We start from the raw sequence: 20,016 nt of genomic DNA on the forward strand, positions 1-20,016 counted from the left end.
GCGGGGCAAATCTTGGGCCTTTCTTTACAGAGCACCCCAGGCAGGGACGGCAGGACCATGCTCCCACCCTGTCCCATGTTCTCGCCCTTCCCCTTGTGCAGCCCGGTTCCCTGCGTGTCCTGTCCCCGTCCCGTGTGTGTGTGTGTGTCCCCCCATCGCGTTGGCCGCAGTGTATTTATACCAGCCTTGGTCTCACCCATTTTGTTTGTACTGAGTATTTTGAGTATAAAATAAAGCCGCTCTGCTCCACCGGTGCGCAGCAGTCCCGTGCGGAGGGGGGCGCTGGGGCCCCGCTGCCCGCTGGGGGCGGTGGCTGCCCGGGGCAGGGCCGCTGCCGGGTCCCGCCGACGCCGCATGCCCGGGCCCGCCGGCCCCATTGGTCCCCGCAGTCACATGCCGGGCGGCGGCGGGGCCGTCCGCTCCCTCCCTCCGAGCCTCTCTCCGCTGGGCTGTGAGCAGGGAGCGGCCGCGATCGCAGCATGAGCACCCTCAAGGTCTACAGCACCTCGGTGACCGGCTCCCGGGAGGTGAGCGGCGGCGGGGCTCGGGGCTCCGGCGGGGCAGGGCTGGGCTCCCCGGGGGCCCCCTCTTCCCTGGGCTGGGCGTCTCTTCCCCGTGGAGCTGCGAAGATACACACCTTCCCCCCCCCCCCCCCCGCCCGCCCCATCGCAGGTGTCCCCTCCCTTGCTCACGCTGCACTGTCCCCTTCTTCCCCCGAATCCATCCGGTGCTGAGTGTCCCCCCATCCCCATGCAGGGGCCGAGCCCCGTGGCCAGGTGGGAGTCTGGAGTGTGGCCCGTAAGGAGCAGTTGCTCCGTGAGTGCTGTACTGAGCATGGCTGGCACGCTGGGGTGCGTGTCCACCCTTTGAGCTCCTCTCCGCCTCCCCATAACCTACCTTTCCTGCCCGGCTTCCAGATTAAATCCCAACAGAGCGAAGTAACCAGAATCCTTGATGGGAAAAACATCAAGTACGAGCTGGTGGATATCTCCCAGGACAACGCTCTCCGGGAGGAGATGAGAGCAAAGGCAGGCAACCCCAAAGCCATCCCACCCCAGATCGTCAACGGAGACCACTACTGTGGGGTAAGGCTTGTGCTCTGTGCAGGGGATAAGCACCATGGAGACTGGGTGGTGGGCAATAATCCCATCCCCTTGGTTTGCTACAAATGGCGTCAAGACACCTTTCAAAAGGCATTTCTTGTGCGTGGACAAGGTGCTGCGAGGGTTAATGGGCATTTGCAGCATGGTGGCTTGGGAAAAATGGGACCCAGGCAGGGGAACTGTGGGCAGCAGGGCTGTGCTGAGCAGGGCTGTCCCTGCTTCGCCCTGTCATCCTTCCGTGTGACTGTCACCCGTGTTGTGAACCAGTTTGTGCTGTGTGCTCAGGGGACCCTGCGCTGCCCGACCTGCGGGAGTGTACAGCTCACTCTGGCCTTGTGAGCGAAAGTGTCGCTTTTCCCTGCAGGATTACGAGCTCTTTGTGGAAGCGGTGGAGCAAAACACCCTGCAGGAGTTCCTGAAGCTGGCCTGAGCCCCAGGCTCCCCTCCCGTCCTGGACTCTACCTGCATTCCTGAGCACCCTCATCTCTGACCACCTTCACTTTCAGGTTGTTCGTGCTGTCCTGGCACCATGACCTGTATCCCAGCACAGGGAAACCCATGACCAAAACTACTCATTGCAGCTGCCTACGATTCCCTCCTGCCTAACCCTGATAATCATCTCAGAGGGATCCAAAGAAAGTCTGACGCTCGCTGCGCATGGCCTTTGAACGAAGCTGGGCCTGGCTCACACCGCAGCTTCCAGTGCCTCTGTAAACAGCAAAGCCTCTGGGACTGTGTGAAGTGCAGCTGTCCGTCAGCCCTCTCCTCTGCAGGGAGAGCTTCTGCTTTAGGAGGGAAGGGCTTAGGGTTGCATGTTACTTCCCACTTCCCCCAGTTGCTGTTAAAATTGTAAATCCTGCTGCCTCACTTCCTTTATAGTTTTTGGGGGTTTTGTTGTTGTTTTTTTCATCTCAACTGCAGAGATTATGGCAACTAAGTTGATTTTTGTTTGTTTTAATTTAATGCAAAAATACTGCACAAAGCTGGGGTCTGACCACCCAACGCAGAGAAGGCTGGGGGTAAAGGTTGGTGTCACTCGGGAGGCTGCCTGGGCGGATGGATGGGCCTGGAGGTGGGCCCCACACTGCTCTGTCTGCCCTCTGCCGTGATGCGGTGCCAGGGCTCCCTGGCGAGCGTTAATGGCTCAGGGCTCCTCCAGAACAGCTGATGCTCCGGCAGTCTTATCTTTCCTCTTTGAGTTGGCTTTTTTGCAACCCGGACCAAGTGCATTTTGTTTTCCTGCCAAAAAAGCAAGTTTATAACCAGTGTTGTCTTCCGAGATGCTATTAAATGTTACTGTACCTTTCACATCAGTACTTGTGGGTTTCTTTTAAATTTGGTTTTATTTTGACTACAGGTTAAGCATCACCCTACGTAACGATTCTGAGTCATTTCCAGCTCAGAGAAGCTGAGTCAATTGTACTTGCTGCTGCAGCCTGACACAAAGATCTTAACACCTTAAATTGCTGCCGCTAATCAGAGGCTCACAGGACTTGTCTGAATATCCTACAGCGCGGTAGTGACAGGTACTTCTCTCCAGCATTCCTCTCCTCTGCGTGGTAAGAACGGCAGCCTGGGGAAGGGACAGCTTCAGCCAGACATGGGAGCCAAAAACAAACCCCTGGCGTAAAGATGAGCTGGTGGGTTATAGACCAGGATATAGAGGGGCAGTGGAAGGGGCTGCCCTATAGGAGGGTCCCCTGTACAGCCCTATATCTGCTATAGGTGGAAAGAGGAGGAAGTGGAGATTTGAGTCACTGGTCACAGGGAGCCCGTGGAAAAAGCTGGTTTGCACAAATGGTACTTCCTGTATTTGAGTTGTGCAGGATCCAGCTCTGGTTGGAGGGGTCTGGGAAGTGCTCTGGCCATCCTGCCCCTTTCCATAGCAACTGTGCCTTTGAAATCTCAATGGGAGTGGAAAATGCAACTTAAAAGTTTTTATTGGGAGCCTTTAATGAGGACTGGGTGGCAGGATGTGCAGGGCCTCAGCTCAAAGGGAACCTGCCAGAAGGTGCTGCCTCGCACAAGTGGGAGTGTCGTCAGCGGGGAGTCAAGTGGGAGCTTGTCACAGCTGAAATGGGAAGAATGTGCTGGGGAAAGGGGCCTGCAAAGTGCAACCCTGGCCCACGGGAGAGTGAGGAAGATGCTTTACTCGGCGTTCAGCAGAGAAGCAGCAGAGGGATTGCGCTCTTCTCCAATGACACGGTGTCCTGTTGCAGCATCCAGCTCCTGGCTGCGGAGGGAGGGAGGCAGCTCAGGGCGTTGCAGACGGGCTCAGCGTGGCGGCAAGCCTGGGCCCCGCTGGAGCTGGGGGCTGTCCAGGAGAAGGAGTTGTTCACGTACAGGAAACTCAGTAGCAGGATCTCCTGGCTGAGATGAGTCTGGCTCAGGCCCAGCATTGCAATGGCTCAAGGCCCTTTGGTTTAGCTTCACCAGGGACTATATAACTGAGCCCGTTTCTCTCGTGGTGTAAGTGCAGTTGAAATCTCTGGGGAGCAGCTGTGTGTGGAAAGCAAATTCACCCTAGCTGTTTGTCTGTCCTGCTGCTATAGAGAATCCCTGAGCCCAGCTAAGCAACTGCCCCATACCAGCGTAAAGCTGGTGGCCTTCCCTGGGCAGGGATCAGCCTGTGTAACCTTCAGCAGAGATGAGAAACCAGGTCTTGGGTTTGAGCTGGCAGAAACACCCCTGTGTTAGGAGCCCACTTGTCTTGGGGAAAAGCATCCACCTGCAGGGCAGCAGGACTGGGCCTGGCACCCTCTGCCAGAGACACCAAACGGCTGCCTCTGAGCTCTTCTCTCCATCCTTGGTAACAGCACAATGAAACTAAATCTGCAAAGACACCTCTCTGCTGTGTTCCCAGCCAGGGGAGGTTATAACACAGCTAACGGTGCAAGGCAGCTCCTTCCTCTTGCAGAGTTTGGGGCGAGCAGCTTTTGCAGGAGCTGTTAAGCTGGTTGCAGCCCTGTCCTCTCTTGTTGGGAGGGCTCTCTTCTCTGCAGCAGCAAAGAGGCTTTGGGGATCAGGCCGCATTCCTGCAGGCTCCTGGAGTTGTCCGTGTAAACCCTCTGGGGAAAGGTACTGATGATCTCATACGAGTCGGAGTCTCCACCCCTAGGAAAGAACAGCGCAATATTTCCTACACGCAGGATCCCCCAAGGTTTTGCTGAGATGCTCTGGCTGATCCAGCTGCAGTTATGTAAGAGCAGAGGGAGAAACTGTTTCACAAGCGCAGGCTGAGCAGAAAAAAAAGGGCTTCCTGCCCAAACTGCAAACAGTCAGGCACAGAGCAGCCATTCCAGGCTGCACAGCTGCAGCGGGGAAGGAGGCTCTTGCATCCCAACACCGGTGAGCTCATTGTGGGCTCAGAAGCCAGAGCGGTGGCCCACAACAGGAGTGGGAAGAGGGGACAGCAAAGGGGTCCTCTCAACCACCTGGAACCATCCCCAAAGAGATGTATGAGCCCTTGGGCAGCATTAAATGCGTTGGGATACAGAGCTGGCTGAGCAAAGGGGGGTGTCTGTCCAGCAGCAGATCCATCAGCCAAGCAGAAGGCTGCAGCTCCGCTTCCAGGCTGCACCAGCGCCTTGGGAACAGCAGCAATAGTCAGGCGAGTGCTGCTGAGCAGCCAGGAGGAGGCCAAGGCAGTGCTGGGCCTGGGTCAGATGGCCATTTTGAGAGGACAAAAGCAACTTATTTCCACTGCTGTGTCAGCTTTTTGGCAAAGGTGAGTATTAAATGCTCTAAGCATGACCCTGGCAGTGCTGCCTGGAGAGCATTGCTGGTGGTGGGGCCAAAGCAGCAGCGAGTGCCTGGCAGCTCCTGGGACTGTAACCCCCAGCCCTGCTCCACTCAGGCTGATCACAGCTCCGAGGCCTTGAGCAGCAGCTGAGAAACCTTCCCTGGGGCTCGGCGGAGCTGAGAGGGGAGTGACGAGGGGAGGAACTCCTAGGCCTACCTGGTGTGGGCAAGGTGTTGGCGCAGGTCCCCTATGGTCTCTGTGAACAGCATCTTTACGATGTATGTCTGCTCCCCGCTTTCAGATTTGATGCGGAGAGTGCAGACATCAGGGGCAGAAGCTTCAGTCTCTTCAGCTGTCTTCACCCTGGAGGTCAGAAAAGCTCGTCAGCTGAGGAGTGAGGGCTCTGCGAGCTCCACTCAATGGGCAGAGCCTCTGGGCTGCCAGGGTGATCCAAATGGGGGAGAGGGGTTTCACGGCTGGGAATGTCCTTGAAGATGAACGAGGCCCCGTCTGACTGCAGGTGAGCGGACTGACCCAGGGACCAAACTGCTGCTTTGCTTTCACTGCTTAAAGGTGCCTTGGAAAGAGGGTTGCTGACCTTTTTTAGCTTTTTCATTTTAGATCAGGGCTGTCTGGTAAGTACTTCGCCCTACTTTTTTGATTAAAAATAATCTGCTTGGTGGTTGGGTTTGTTTTGTGGTTTTTTTTTTTTTTATTAGCTATTTGGGTCTTGTCTTTCCAGAAGACTATGAGTGGAAAAGTGTTGTTAGTGTGACCTCCCACTTGGGCATCAGTTTCCCGAGGAATTCTCCCATTTAACATGACCACAAACAGCTTTTTAGATGGTTTCACTCTTAGGCCTTGGCTTCCTGTCAGGAAAAGTATTTCACAGCAATAAGTAATACTTTGAACAACAGAAGCTTTTGTCAGAGATATAAAAGATTGCATGTTCACCACAAACAATTCAGTGGTCTTCCCAAAAGGAATTTTTAATTATTTCTAGGGTGTAAGATAAAAGGGGCGAGTCCATTCACTTCCTCAACTGGAACCCCCTGAAATAAACTCTCAGTGCTGAAGCAGGAGGAAGATGAGAGCCTGACAGGGCAGGGATGGTGGGGCTATGGCTGTACCTCTCCAGGGCAGACAGCCTGGGTGTCTCCACCAGGATCTCTCTGCTGCTCCACATCCCATCAGAGCCCTGAAACCAAACCAGGTGAACGTCACCACTGCCCGCTCCGCGCAGAGAGCAACCAGTGCCAGGAGAGCCCGGGAGCAGGTGCCAAAGTGCCACGTATGCCCCAGTGGAGCCTCTCTCAGAGGAGGAGGTTATACAGAGCTGAGAGAGGCCCAAGGAGAGGGTGCTGGTGCTGTGCAGGGCGCTGAGCCCAGGGAACTGCTGCTGGCCTCATCCTGTGGGTATTGGGGCGGGGGGTGCTCATACCTGCTGCGCTGCTCTGGCTGAGCCTCCAACACCCATCGCTTCTCTTCCGTGTTTGAAAGGCTTGGAAAGCTTGTTGAGAAACTGCTCCGAGGAGACTCTGGGAGCTGCGAGAGCAGAGGGGAGATGTGTCCACGTGTGACCTTTTTGACAAACAATTTGCCCCCAGAACAGGCTGATTTGGTGAAAGGAGAGAGTGCAGCAGCCGACAGGGAGAGCTCTAACCTCCCCTAACCAGGCTGAGACTGGCACTCGGTCTCTCCTGGTGAAGCTTGTCTCGCTTTCTGGCCCACTAACTGTTTGATTGTCAATGTCAACAGCGAGCAATTGTGCATCCTGTTCAGCGCACAACAGGTAGAAACCTGGTTAGCCCTGTTGTGAACAGGAAAAACTGAAACTATGACAAATACAGACTTGGAAAACTTTTCATCTTTTGAGAGTGTATTTGTAGGTGTCTATTCCTTTTTCTGTGGGAAATTATATATATCTATTTAATTTATTTTTTTTTTACTACGTGGATAAAGGAAACATTTAGCACACCTTCTGTTTGTGAATGACCTTGAGATGAATGAGCAAGTAGTACACTTCTACATAAACAGGAAGACGTTGCTGATGGGCAATGCATGTGTTTGGGTTATTTAGTTATGCATCCACAAACCCACTATTTTCTGTCTATACGACTGACTGCATTTGACTTTCCAACCCTGACAGGTATCGCTTACACAGACTGTTAGAGTCTAGAAGCAAAATGAGGAAGCTGTGGCCTGACCTTATGCTCCATATTCTCTTATGAAAGTCTGAGGAGGAATTGTCCCATATTCAGTACAATTAAGATCGGTCTGGCTTGAAGATGTCTGCCTTTATGGAATGAGCTTGTAGGAGAACTGAAGATTGGTTGCAAGCTACCCACCCCCCCACCCCTGCAGATCTGTAGGGTTGCCTCAGCATCCTTTGATGCTGCTAAAGGTGAAGCTAGAAGGAGCTGGCCTTTCAGATATGTTTTTGGAAACCTGCTGATCTTCTGGTGTTTTCCTACTTGTCGTGTCTCGTTCTTTAGGAGGATTTAACAATGAGTGGACACCATGTGTACTGCCTGGCTCCCAGCTCCTGAAGCAACACTGGGGCTACAAGCACAGGGCTCTGACCCAGAAGTGTTGCGTTCCTCGCTGAGACCCTACACGTTCCCCTCCTACCAGCTGGGCTGTCCCGGTAAGGTTTTGATTCTCCTCTTTGAGAGTTAGCTGCATTTTTGAGGCAGGTTTAAGAATTTACCTGGGATTTTGGTGGTTTCCTGCACCTCACTTGATTTTGAATAACCAACCACTTGGCCCTGGCCAGGAAACCTCCCTGGAAGGTCTCTCTCCTGAAATACCACATCCCTTCTGTCAGTGACCTGTTGAACGAAGGCCAACTGCCATAAGCAAATCTGATTGTTGCACAAGCTTGTTCTCATTGCATCAGAGCACAATAAACCACAGCAATGACAACCAAGAGCTGTAAACCCCAAATGAAACCAAGACAGCTGCTTCCTTGGAAGCTGCTCCAGCTGTCCAAGCTCAATTAAATTTTCAGTTCCTGTAGGTTCTCTAACAAAGCAAATCCTGGCAGATGCCTCAAGTCCCCAGGATGGCCCACACAGACCACAGGATGGTCGTTCATCCATCTCAACAGGCACCGGGCAGCTGCTCTTTTCCACAAGTTGTAAGAAATGTGCTGGGACCTGACCTCTCCTCTGTGTCTGCTTCCACATTTGAAAATGGTCTCCAAGTGGAAAGTGATGTGAAAGCAGCAGGTTGGGGATGTGGAGAGGGATTCGGCAGTACGAAGCTGCAGCGGGGAGTGTGGGATGACTCTGACAAACCAAGGAAGGGGATGTGCTACCCTGAGGCCCCCAGCAGTGGGGAAAGCTGTCTTCCTCTCTGGGTTCTACTTATGTTTCTCGCACACTCTGTACCCCAGATTACTGGACTGTCTTTCCTGTGGCTTTCAGACACAGCCAGCTATGCACGGATTATAGGGAACCACAGCCCCACGAGCCTTGCACAATCCTTCTCCTTCCGTCTAACTACCACACCTACCAGCTCGCTCTGGCTGTCCTAACCTCATACTCGCCTGTGCGGTTGTGCCCCGCTTTCTTCGTGGCAGCGGGTAGGTGTACCCCTCTGTTCCTGCTTACGTTTTGGATGCGTTTGAAGACCTAGATTAGAGTCCTCTGAGGCTGTCTGCCTGAAAAATGTGGCCTTGGCTTTTTGCCATTTCTAAGAAATCAAAAAGTGGGGCCCAAAAGAACCTCAGGCGGCAAAATCCACTTAAATTGCAGCAAAATAAACTCTCCCAACATCTGCCTTGAGAGATACTTGTTCAATCTGGTTTTAAAAGCTTTTCTAGGGGATCTATTTGAGAACTTTTTTCTCCTTTTTGTTACACAGCTTTTCAAATGCTGCATGTACTACTTCTCTTCTACAAAGCTTGCTGTGCTCTTAGAAGTTTTGTTCCAAGCCAAGATTCACTAAGGCAGAGAAACCATTCAGTCCTAATGCTCAAGCACTCGCCCACTTCCTGTAACGGATCTTGCAGGTGTGCTCCCAGCCACCCTTTCCCCAAGACACAAACACACAGAATTAAGCTGTGTTCAGAAACCTCAAACATAACTTGCCGTGGGGAGCATCCAGCAGATTGGTGAAAGAAACCCGAACAATTTTTTTGGGAAGCAAGAGAGCAATTTCTCCCAAAAATCTGATGAATAGTTTTTTTTTGCACTGCTTACCTGCAAAGGGATGCCATCTGGGTAGCGCGTCTGCAACTCTGAAGGGAAATAGCCATCCATAATATCCTGCAGGCATTGCTGAAACAAAACGAGAGCTCGTGGTCATACCTCAGACTTTATCTCATGACTGATCTAGTCCTTCTGGCCTGCTCCTATTTGTGGTGGTATTGCTGCGCAGAAAAGTCTGCAAAAAAGACCCAGAATCTCTGTCTCTAAAAATTACTGTGCAAAGACAGACTAGTCTTCAAAGGCACCATGGGAATGCAGGTGAGAAGCTGGGGGTCTCAGTAGCTGCTCATTTTTAGGACTGAGCTGAGCTCCCAAGCCCTATACCTGTGCATTTCCTTTCCTGAGGCTTAGCGAACGATTGCAGGATGGCTCTAGGTCTAATTCCTCTCCAGGCCTTTCCATACCTGTGTGGATGGGTCCTCATAGGGCCGAAAGGGTCCGTTGAACATGACGATCCCATTTTGGTACAGCGTAAGAGGGAGGGGTTCTGGCTGTCTCAGCCGAGCACCCGCAGGCGTGTGCTCGATTTGAGAAATGCCTTCTCCAGCCAGCACATTCAAATCCTTCACGTTTTCCAAGATTAAATCAAAATCAATCTGGTGTTTGGAAACAACTGCATCACCTGTGGCAGAGGGATCAGCATTACAGGGGGAAGAAGATGCCAGCTAACAGCTTTCACCTCTGTGTAAGTTTGAGGTGCGTTTGAGATGCATTTGAGTCCTAATATTTTTTTAGGGGCTGCCTGTGCATGCTTCGCCTTTTGCGCTTTTGCAAAGCGTGGTGCAATACCGCTGCTGTGATGCAGCGCTGCCAGGTTTACATGCGTGTGTGCAAAACCACAAGGGCAGGGCAGCAGGGAAACAACTCTCTTGCTACAAGCTAATATAACTCCAGAGCTGGCTGCAGCCAGCTCTTTAGAGACCACGCTCAGCTCCTTGTCTTTGGTTGTAATTTCACAAGTGTTGCGCCTTCATGCGGTGCTGTAAAACGCACAGAGCGAGGAACTTAATTAGTTGGATTAACTAGATTGGATATGTGGATCAGGGCAGACTTGCTGAAGGAATGCCGGTGTAAACACAGCCAGCCGCCTGCACATTGCTCTCTCTTGCTGGGACGCTGCTGAGGATGTTTATCTGGGTGCTTGAGGAGGGTGGCAAGGTGAAGCAGTAAGAGTTGTGATAGGATAGAAGAATGAAATCAGAAGAGGAAATGAAAGAAGAGATGTAGGTAGAGGTAAAGCTTTTGGTATTTTCTGTTCTGCTTTTTTACGATTTGATAAAGGAGGGAGGGAGAAATATCCCTTAAAATGGGTGAGCTGAAAACAATGACAATTATTTCTACTGCTTCCCCTGTCTTTTCCCCTCCTGCATCTAAGGGAGGGAAGGATTAGTTAGCTAATATTTGCATGGTGGTTAGGAAGCAGCATTGGCTGTACAGCCCAAGTATTATTCTTTTTTTCCTCTGTTTCCACTTCCAGCCATTGCCAAATGTGCTTGGACCCCATACAGCACAATCAGGTCTCAATTACACCACTCACGTGGTGGTTGGGAGGAAAGGCAAACAATACTCTCTGATGGAGTCAGACAACATGGGTAAGTTACTACAGCTACCATGTACACAAAACATCTGATTCCGGTTTCCACCCATTTTACGTCAATATTATTAATCAAGCTTCAGATGTTCAGGGTGTATGAATTCTTCAAGAAGCAGCTGCTGCGAGGGCATCCTTCCAAATGGCTGAGCCACTGGGTTCTCTCCTCTTCCCCTAAATGGGGCTTACGAAATATAGGTGTATAAAATACCAATGTTCTGCCTGGCTTAGCTCCTGTTAAACTGCTCCCTCTCTCCGAGATGGACTGATGGGACGATCCTCAGCACAGGATCACAAATTCTGAAGACCCAGATTCTGAGTCTTTGATGCTTATCTCCTCAGGGCTGTATCATACCTTCTCTAAGTGTGCAGCAGGAGCTAGGATAGCTGCTTCAGCAAAGAGTGCTGGTGCTTTACCTGGCTTCCAGAAGCTCCTTGTTGGCAGCTCTTCATCCTTGAGTGATTCTAAATCTTCCAGCTGTTCATGTCTCTCTCCAACCCAAATCAGACCATAGTCATTTAGAAAGCGCTGTAAGAGGAAAGTACAGAGCTTCAGAAAACTAGAAATGGAAGCCTGAGAGTGGTCAGCTCTGACCGTGAGAGGCAGAAGCGGAGAAAATAGAGGAGGTTTGTCTTAGGGCTCTTTGGCCCTGGCAGGCAGGCAGGCAAACTCACTGGCAGGGAAGTAGTAGCAGTTCTACTAGTAGTAGGCAAAAGGGACAATGAAAATATCTGTAGTGACACAGTAATCTCCCAAGACTGTAATAGCTGCAAAGAATATTTCTACAGTCCTAGAAATCAATATGAAGAGACTTGTAGGAGGCACAAATGTTTGTGTATTAAAAAACCTCCTACTGCCCTGTAGCTCACATCCAATCTGTGCTTTCATTTCTGAGGGGTGAGGTGAAGAATTGCGATGATCAAAGTGGAAGCTTGGGAAAGACCAAGCAGCCTGGAATGGCAACAATCTCAAACCAAAGGTGCAGATGGCTTAGGGCAAGTGAAGCAGGTGTCTCACCTCCATCTCCCAGACCTGGGTCTGCAGCTGAAGGCACCTAATTTCCAGTTCCTCTGCTACGGATGAGTCAGGATGATCTGAAAAGGAAGGTACAGCCTTAAAGAAGGGCTATAGATAACCCGTGTCACGCAGCACAGATGCCCCAGCAGTACCTGCCTGTACTGTAAGTGAACTCGAGCCCATATGACATGGGAGCTGAATGTGAGCTCTGCATGCTGGTGCGTGACAATTCAACCTGCAGCAGTTTGAAGAAGACGCTGCCAGACTAAAAGATGGTTGTGAATGAAACTGGTGAATTTTTACGCTGCAGGAAGCTGATGTGAGCGGTGCTGCTCGCAGTTATACAATGAGAATTGATTGGCTTACTCAGTCTTAAGGGACCTATTATAAAAAAGAGTGGATGTCCACTAAAGCTGGATCCAGAAACCTAAGCTGAATGGCTAGAAGAATGCACGATGAGGTACAAAATGTGTTTGTGGTTTTACAGGCAGATTCTTGTTCTCTGCTCAGGAAATGGTGAACTTACCGCAGCTTTGTGCCAACAAGATAGTTTAGCCATTGTAGGAAACGTGTCTGGGCTCATCAAGAGAGCTGCTGCATCCCAAGGAACTGAATGGGGGGACAGATCTTCAAAGCTGGGTTCGATTTAGAGTTAGGCTGCCTTACAGGACGAGTCAGCCTGGTTCTGTAATACTGTTCGAGACTGCAAGTAGATTCTTGGTTTCGCTTAGCTGTGAGTAGCTCTGGTTTTTTCCAGTCTGTTTGAACTCTGCAGTATTTAGCATTCTTTTTCTCTGATCATCCTCAGGTATCTGTGTGGCTGCTCTATGCTCATGTAAACTTATTAACCCATAGAAAATAGGTCAGGAAATAATGTTTTGCACTGCATCAGAAAAGCAGAGTAACAGATACGAGTATAAAGTGCAGATCTGCTTTGGCAAAGGGTACCACGTGTGGTGTAACTAATATCACTCCCCAAAGAGGCTCTTGGGCTTTTAAGACCAGGATGGCTCAGAGAAGAGGTCTCCACGCCTGCTCTGTTGCAGTACCAGGAGCTCTGTAACTCTCCCACAGGTAGAAGCAAAGGGCTAAGGGTAGAATAAATTTTACCTTCTCCCTTCTGAAGAGTTCTCATCTTTTCTTCAAGTTCAGCAATCCTTCTATCCTTCAGGACCAGAACAAATAATGACCTTGTTTAGTTCCTTGGCCTTCAGGACCTTGAGGTACAGTTTGCATAATTAGTCCTGGCTGGGTGAGTCAGTGGTGCAAGCACCCTCACCCCACTCGGAGACAGGAAAAATAAGGGTCAGAAGGGCTGTATCACCTCACAAACACCTTAATTAGACTCAAATGAGGGGTGGGATATAAATACACTGCTCCAAGAATAGGTGAGAGACACGCTGACATATCTCCCCCTCCTTTATCTGCACAAGAGCTGTAGGCAAATGCACAGACTCCTGCCCCTGTGCTCCCTGCTGAGGTACAGCTCATGCTCTGACCTGCAGTAAGTGGTTGATCTAAAAATGAAACCAGCATCTCTGCAGTCACCTCTTAAAAAAAAAAAAAAGGGGGGGGGGGTATTTATTCTAAAGCTGCAGTAATGCAGAGAGGTCTGCTCTAGGATGAATCTGCTGTATGAGCAGCTATTGTTTCAGAAAGTGAAAGGAAGGAAAAAACAAAAAAAAAGTCTGAAGCCAAAGAGCTAATAATATTAGGGACAGGATGCTGAGAGTCATCATATTGAGCAGTCACAGCATGGACTGTCCTCTCACCTGCCCCAAGAACTAATAAAATTGCTCTGTTGCTTTGCAAAGGCTTGTTTGTGTAATTAACAGAGCAGGCTATGGATTAACTTGTTTCAGCCCAAACTAGGTCTGAGCAGGTGTAATGCTACTGTGGCATCAACCATCAAAGCAGGGCCCAGAACAGGTTCGGTAAGGGGCAGGATTTTTACCTTCAGTTGGATTTCTTGTGCTTGTTTCTCTATTTTTTGTTCCAACAGAGTGATTTTTTGCATCATGGAGGACACGAGCTCTGCCTCGGTGCGAGCTGCGGCTGAAAGCACAAATACGACGTGTTACCTCTCTAAAACGGCGATCGGTATTGGAAGCTTATCTGCGCCGTAGGGGACCCCACACAAGAATTCCCGTTCTGCTGCAGCAGGTAGGACAAGGGTACTTTTGGGGGTACTCAAAGAAATCCCTTGGCTCCTGACTGGTAGGGAGAGATGCTTGTGTCACCAACAGCACGCTGTGTATGCGAAAGGGGGACCACAGGAATTAGCTCTGGTGGTACTGAGTCCACCAGACCATGCCCGAGAAACTGTGATGGCCCAGAATCCCCTAATCATTGAGGGACTTTACCCTGCATATTCTTTTTCCAGTGTTGTCCCCCTTGAGCAGGAGAAGAGACTGCCTTGCACTGGATTCTTTGTCCTAGGAGACAGGCTGTCGTCTTCTGGGAAGAGGCACGAAGAGCATGAAAGAAAGAAAACAGGTCAGCGTTTTGGATAAGACTTCTCCAAAAGCAGGTAAAGAAATACTGGGGTTATGCTGAGGGAAGGAGAGGGCAGGAGAAAGCAAAGCGGCCCAGTCCATTCAATCCCATAAGCGCTCTAATGAGTGGATGTGGACGCTCGTTATAAGCCAGGACCCAAGGGAAGGTACAATCTCCACGGCTGGGAAGAACAAACACAAAATGGGGCTAGCAGAAAAAGACCATAATACTCCTACAGAGCATCCTGCGCTGCACAGTGAGGCAGAAAGTGGTAATATTGAGCTATTTTAACAAAAAGCACAATACTCTGGGATTAATAGAAGCAGCAAACTTTACTGGGAGTGGAAAGGGAGGTTTTGCTCTAAGATCTAGTAGGAAGGATGTGACCTAAAATGGAACTGTAAAAATAGATGAGGCTCTAATGTGCCCCAGGGCTTGCTAAGGATGTGGAAACCTTTTGTTACTTATCCGACTTTGGACACATGTAGGAGAGAAAGAACTACAATCATTGCAAAACACGGAGGATGGTAAGAAAAGCCTTACCAGTGGGTAATGAACTTGGGCAGCTCTGCCCTTTTAGTAAAAATAAGAGGGGATAATATGTAAAAACGAAGCATAGGTTCATTAACTTGGGGAGGATTTGCTTTGATGGGCAAATTTTTTTTAATGTAATTGAAAAGGCTGTCCAAAAAAAAGGCCAAACTGTACATTTTTCTCATTGGCCCGTCTTCCCAGTCCATACGTCCTGGGTGCTCGTACACCCACAACTTGAGCTGCAGTCTGTGGGAGCTGCCTGCCAGCAGAGCGGCTGAAACCCGGGTGAGCGAGGTGCAGGGGTGCTCGCTGTGTCAGGGCAGGAGCGGGTGAAAGAGCTGACACTTGTGATGCTGCTGCAGCTGCCGGAAACAACTCTTCTCCGCTTGAAACTGAGGAAATGGAAACGCGGTGAGAACCTGTGTGAGCAGTGACTGGTACCCGCTGGGGACAGATGCCGGCCAGGAGGCAGCAGATAAGGAATTGGGGAAGTTTTATTCAAGCTGGTGTTGTTTCTGAGCCTGTCACCGTCACGTGAAGCCCTGAGGGTCCCCAGAAGGCCGGTAGCGATCGGCTTTTTTGAAGGATCGTTGGCAAAAAGGGGCTTTTAAAATAACGGCGGTAACCGGTACTGCCCAGGGAGGCCTGTGCGAGTGGGCCCTGGGGGTGTGCGGAAGGCTGTGGGCCACTGGAGTGTGCTGAGAAGGGAGCACCGTGTGTTGGGGGGGGGGGGGGGGGGGGGGGGGGGGGGGCGCCCGTCACGGTGTGCGGGGGCTCCCAAAACGCGGGGGGTTCCCAAAACGCGGGGGGTTCCCCCCGCTCCCTCCCCGCTGGCTCCGCACTCACCCGGCGCTCAGCGCGCCGCCGCCATCTTGTTTACAGCCGGTTGCCGCGGCGACGCAGGGCCGCTGCGATTGGCTCAACCTCGATCACGTGGAGAGCGAGGCAGCCCGAGGACTACACTTCCCGGCATGCACCGCTCCCGCCGCCCACCGGGGCCGCGGGGTCCCAGGCTGTGGCGGGAGAGCGGTTGTGGGGGGGACGCCGGGCCCGGAGCCCGGTGAGGGCCCTCTGAGGGCCCCTGCGGGACCCGCCGTCGCCTCTGCTGCATCCCCTGGTGCCTCCGGGCCCCAGCGCGGCCCTGCCGGCCTGCCCGGCCCTTCGGCGGGCTGCCCCGAGACCCACCCGGGCCTGCGCTGTGGGTGATCCGGCCCGTGGCGGGGCCTGCCCGGCCTCCACTGCCGGCTGCTCCCCGAACCCGCCTTTGGAGGAGGGATGCGCCAGGGGAAGGCCCCTCCGTTTGTCGCCTGAGGAGAGAGGCCCGGGCTACGGGCAGGCTTTGTTCTGCGCGGCTGCCAGCCAGGCCGGACCGCTCCTGCCTGCGCTCTGCCCTGCACACCTGCCCGCAAAATGGCGCTTTTTCGACTTCTTGTTTTGGAGCGCTTCAAACATTTCCCGGTGCTGGGGTGTGAACTGGTGCAGGAGCATGACCTGCAGCCCACACTTCCTTTCCTCAGCCACTCTCAGCGTCAGTTTGTGGACGTGGTCTGTGGCACAGCCTGACCTGAGGCATCGCCCGCCGTACAGCTGCTCCCGATTTCCTCACCTGGTTCCTTTGTCTCTGTCTCTAGCAATGCTTTCCCTCACCCGGCTGCTACCGCGCACACGTTTTGCTTTGATGATGCTCCAAACTCCGCTCAGCGCTTGCTGCCATCCAGAGAGCCTTCGTGGTGTCCCCTGTGCCACCCGCCGTGCTGCTCCACACGCAGAACAGACTGATTTTTGGCACCTTTTATGAGTTGTTGGCTGTCTCCAAGAGACTTTCATTTTGATACTTGTACGAAGTGCAAAAAAATAACTAGATTTGGTGAAGCTTTGCCACAGAGGAGCCTTTGGCTTCGGGCGGAGGCTGGCGGCGCTGCGCTGTGATGCACTTCACCAACACAAAACCAGACAACAGGTGTATGCGCTTGGCACATTTCAGTAGCTTTATGTATTTCAAACCATCTTCAAATAACCAGATCCCTTGTTGTTTCCTGCTGCTGCAGCTGAGAGGGTGAGGGAGCTCAAGAGATCTGAGAGGAGACTGATGTCGGGGGGCTGGAAGGAACTGTTTCCCTGATCCATTACCCAGCTCAGGCTACCCTAGGCTTGTAACTGAAATTCAGAGGGGCAGCTTAGACCCAGCTTCTGCCCCGAGTTGCAGGGAAGGAGGTTTGTTACACAGGGAAACGTTGGCTGTGACTCGCAAATCCTCCCAGTGAACTGGGGCAGGGAGGGGAAGGGTGTTAACCCATCATGTGGGGCACAGGACAGGGAGCCCTTGAGGACAGGCAGAGCTCAGCCTGGGGGTTTTGTGATGTGGGAAAAGGCAGGGCGAGGGGCTCGCTGCCTTTGCTGGAGATGGTGGCCAGGACATCCTGCTCAGGGCTGGCCATGCCAGGGAACAAGGGGGAGCAGGAGCTGTTCTCATGCCGAGTGACGTAGATCGATGGAGAACTCAGGCCGGAAGGGCTGTGTGGTTATCTGGAGATTCCCATGTGCTGTGTCTTGCAGCTTTTCCCTCGCAGCATTGCCAGCGAATGTGACTTCCCTAAATTGGTGGGGCTGGCGTGGAGGAGGAGGGTGTGATTGGTGAGACAGCCACCGCTGTGCTTGAAGCCTCCGACTGCAATCGCTGTGAGCAGATGAGGAAGTGTCACAGCACATAGCGAGGTGAATCCTGACCATGCAGCTCCTCCAGCGTGCTCACCTGTTCCTCCTGCTCGCCCTCCTTCTCCTCTGCATGGTAAGAGAAGCCCTGTGGCGTGGGGCCCCGCAAAGGTCAGGGGGTCCAGCCAGATCTGTCCTGGGGGTGTGACGGTGGTTGGGGGGCTGTAGGGTTCAATGCCTTGGAAAATTTCTGCTGAACTTCAGCTGGAAACCTGAGCACTTGACTCTCTATTTGACTTTACCCTGGCAGTCTTAGCAGGAGCTTTGCACTGTGGTCTGTAAGGTCTAAATAATGCCACACTTTGCCTTTTTTTTTGAGGTGGTTTTTTTTTTTTAACTTAGGAGCATCATGCATATCTGTAATCTTCATCTTAGCTCTCTACCCAATCTTGCAGCCTCTTCTTTGCATGCGGACACCAGCCCTATCGCCAACCCATGCCTGGTGTGGGAACGCTCAGCATGGCTGTGGGGACGCTGGGTGCACTCACAGCTGTGTGGTTTCCTCTCATCTCTCCCCACTGGAAGTTATTTTCTTTCCTGCCACAAGCTTCATGGGGGCTGGTTTGATTGCCGTTATGATGGATGTTGGCTCTCTCCTGGGTAGGGACCATTGCGTGAGAGGGATCAATGTGCCAGCGCTTTTGGGAAGGGTCACGGGGGGTGATGCTGTTTGGAGCAGCTGTTGGGATGATTTTTGGTTTTACAGTGTGTTGATAACGGGGCCAGATTTGTCTGTACTTACTTCACTCCACACAGCTGTGACTTGCTGCCAGCTCCACGGGTTGTATTGATGTTTCGGGAGTCCTGCTCTGTGGCTGAGCAAACCAGCCAACAACCCTTGTAGTGCAGGAGTGCCTGTGAGGGGGCAGAGCTGGGCGTTGGGGCCCCATCCCTGGCCCTGTCTCGGCTCCAGAGGAACCCGAGGAGCGGTGTGAACCAGTGTGGGGGCTGGTTCATGGAGAGAAACTGCGTCCCTTTTCCAGCAGCTCAGGGCAGTGCTTGTCGCTGTGTAACGCACAGCCACTTACACTAGGAATCCTGGGAAAGGACCAAAAACCCAGAGACTGTGGTCCTGCACAGCCAGGGCAGGAGGGATTCATGCAAACACCTTAATTTGGAAGGTGCCGATCTTTAGAGACGGAAGGAAACTGCCCTGAAATCAGCATCCCAGCTGTGTTACGCTTCACACACCGCCTGCAATGTCCCTGCTTGCGACAGCCTGTGGTGCCAGGGGGACAGGGGACCCCCCCTTCTCTCCTTCTCCCTCTTGCTTCCAGCACAGGTATTTCCCAGCTCTGCTCCTGCACCCCACATCATCCGCCACAAGGCCTGCGGGCTGCCCTGTCCCCAGCCACTTCCTTGCAGCAGACCACCCCCCTGGCTTCTGCTTCCGCCCCCCACCCCGTCCAGTTTCTAGAAGTCCCTGGCTAGAAACAGGGCAATGGTGCAAGGGAGAGCTTGCTTTGCTCCTTGCATTGGGAAAACCCCACGGCCAACGGTGATTTCTGCATGTGGTGTGAAGGAGAACCTCCCCCGGGGAGAGGAGGCTGCATGTTCCCCCTGGGAAGGGACGGCGTGGGCACCAACATGCCCCCCCAGCTCCTTTCTGGCCCCGGGCAGCTGGGTGAGGGCTCTTGTGGTGGGGGTTTCCACCCTGCACTGCCACCTGCTCTGGTTTGGAGCTATGCCTGACTCGTTCGTTTGTTCGTTTTTCTTTTCTTTTCCAGCTCTTTGGCGAGGCAGAGGGGAGTGTGAGTACAACCAACTCCACTCACCCCACCCTTGTGAGAAGCCTGAGTTCCCCCTGTGGCAGCCCACCCCTCCTCTCCCTCACCCTGGGGCTGGCTGGGGCTTTCCTCCTGTGGCTGCGCTAACCCGGAGGGGACCGTCCCCCAGAAGACACCTCCAGGATGGCATTCCCTGCACCACCACCTCCTCGGACCCTCACAGCATGGAGGACCAGCCAGCATCGCTCCCATCGCTGCCTCCCTTTGCTCGGTGTTCCCGTTGTTATTTTTTTTCTCGCTTTCCCACCTCAAAATGAAACCCTGAACCTGCTCCGGCTCAAAGCAAAGCCGTGAGGCCTGTTCTGGGCCTCTGAGAAATAAAAGCGCTGGGATAGAGGCCTCTGGCTTGTCTCTGCCGGGGTAGGTTTGGTAACGGGGCTGGTGTGGGACCCCCTGAGGCTTTATCGGGGCCGAGAACCACCTGCAGACCCAGGACCGGCCCCCGGACCGGCCCCCGAGGCTCGGCCCCGGGCGCCTGGGGCCGGGCCTCGGGGGCCGGTCCCGGGTCCTAACGCGGATGCAGCGCCCCCTGCAGGCCGGGCGTCCCCACTTCTCAGCTCCACGGTGCGTCCCAGCCAATCGCACCGCGGGGGTTTGTGCTTTCCACCAATCCGACGCTGCCATACGCGCTGCTATTAACCAATCCCGGCCTGGCGGGGGGCATATAAAGGCGGGGATGAGCCGGTTCTCTCTCAGGTTCTGGCGGGGCACACTGGTTCGGGCCTCCCGCAGGCTCCGCTACGCGAGTGGGGTCGTGCTGAGATTTCCCCCTCGGCAGCGTCCCTGTCCTGTCTGCCTAGCCGGCCTGAGCTTGTGAGT

At 52.9% G+C, this 20,016-nt stretch overlaps 2 protein-coding genes and 1 long non-coding RNA gene across 7 annotated transcripts; 2 read left to right on the top strand and 1 right to left on the bottom strand.

Annotated features, from left to right (window-relative positions):
• The first annotated feature begins 388 nt into the window (after positions 1-388).
• SH3BGRL3 (SH3 domain binding glutamate rich protein like 3) lies at positions 389-2,411 on the top strand. The gene is made up of 3 exons (XM_075774021.1): positions 389-527; positions 918-1,085; positions 1,468-2,411. Exons 1-3 carry the CDS (start codon positions 480-482, stop codon positions 1,531-1,533), a joined length of 282 nt encoding a protein of 93 aa, XP_075630136.1. The 5' UTR covers positions 389-479; the 3' UTR covers positions 1,534-2,411.
• UBXN11 (UBX domain protein 11) lies at positions 1,983-14,120 on the bottom strand. The gene is made up of 12 exons (XM_010301150.2): positions 14,032-14,120; positions 13,623-13,723; positions 12,779-12,833; positions 11,669-11,745; positions 11,068-11,179; positions 9,464-9,681; positions 9,051-9,128; positions 7,556-7,676; positions 6,287-6,390; positions 5,976-6,043; positions 5,062-5,208; positions 1,983-4,217 (listed from the first exon to the last, which is right to left on the bottom strand). The coding sequence occupies exons 1-12, from the start codon at positions 14,036-14,038 to the stop codon at positions 4,052-4,054; spliced, it is 1,254 nt and encodes a 417-aa protein (XP_010299452.2). The 5' UTR covers positions 14,039-14,120; the 3' UTR covers positions 1,983-4,051.
• LOC142604835 (uncharacterized) lies at positions 6,390-19,530 on the top strand. 5 transcript variants are annotated; one of them, XR_012838673.1, is made up of 9 exons: positions 6,390-7,249; positions 7,341-7,492; positions 8,243-8,431; positions 8,713-9,755; positions 10,537-10,651; positions 11,547-13,831; positions 14,052-14,198; positions 17,255-17,486; positions 19,138-19,530. It is a non-coding gene; the product is annotated as an uncharacterized LOC142604835 (long non-coding RNA). The 5 variants fall into 5 exon arrangements; XR_012838672.1 differs by having other exon boundaries at positions 10,537-13,831; XR_012838675.1 differs by lacking the exon at positions 10,537-10,651 and having other exon boundaries at positions 13,671-13,831.
• Positions 19,531-20,016: the final 486 nt, after the last annotated feature.

This window comes from Balearica regulorum, chromosome 22 (genome assembly GCF_011004875.1).
Source record: "Balearica regulorum gibbericeps isolate bBalReg1 chromosome 22, bBalReg1.pri, whole genome shotgun sequence".
Lineage (NCBI taxonomy): Eukaryota > Metazoa > Chordata > Aves > Gruiformes > Gruidae > Balearica > Balearica regulorum.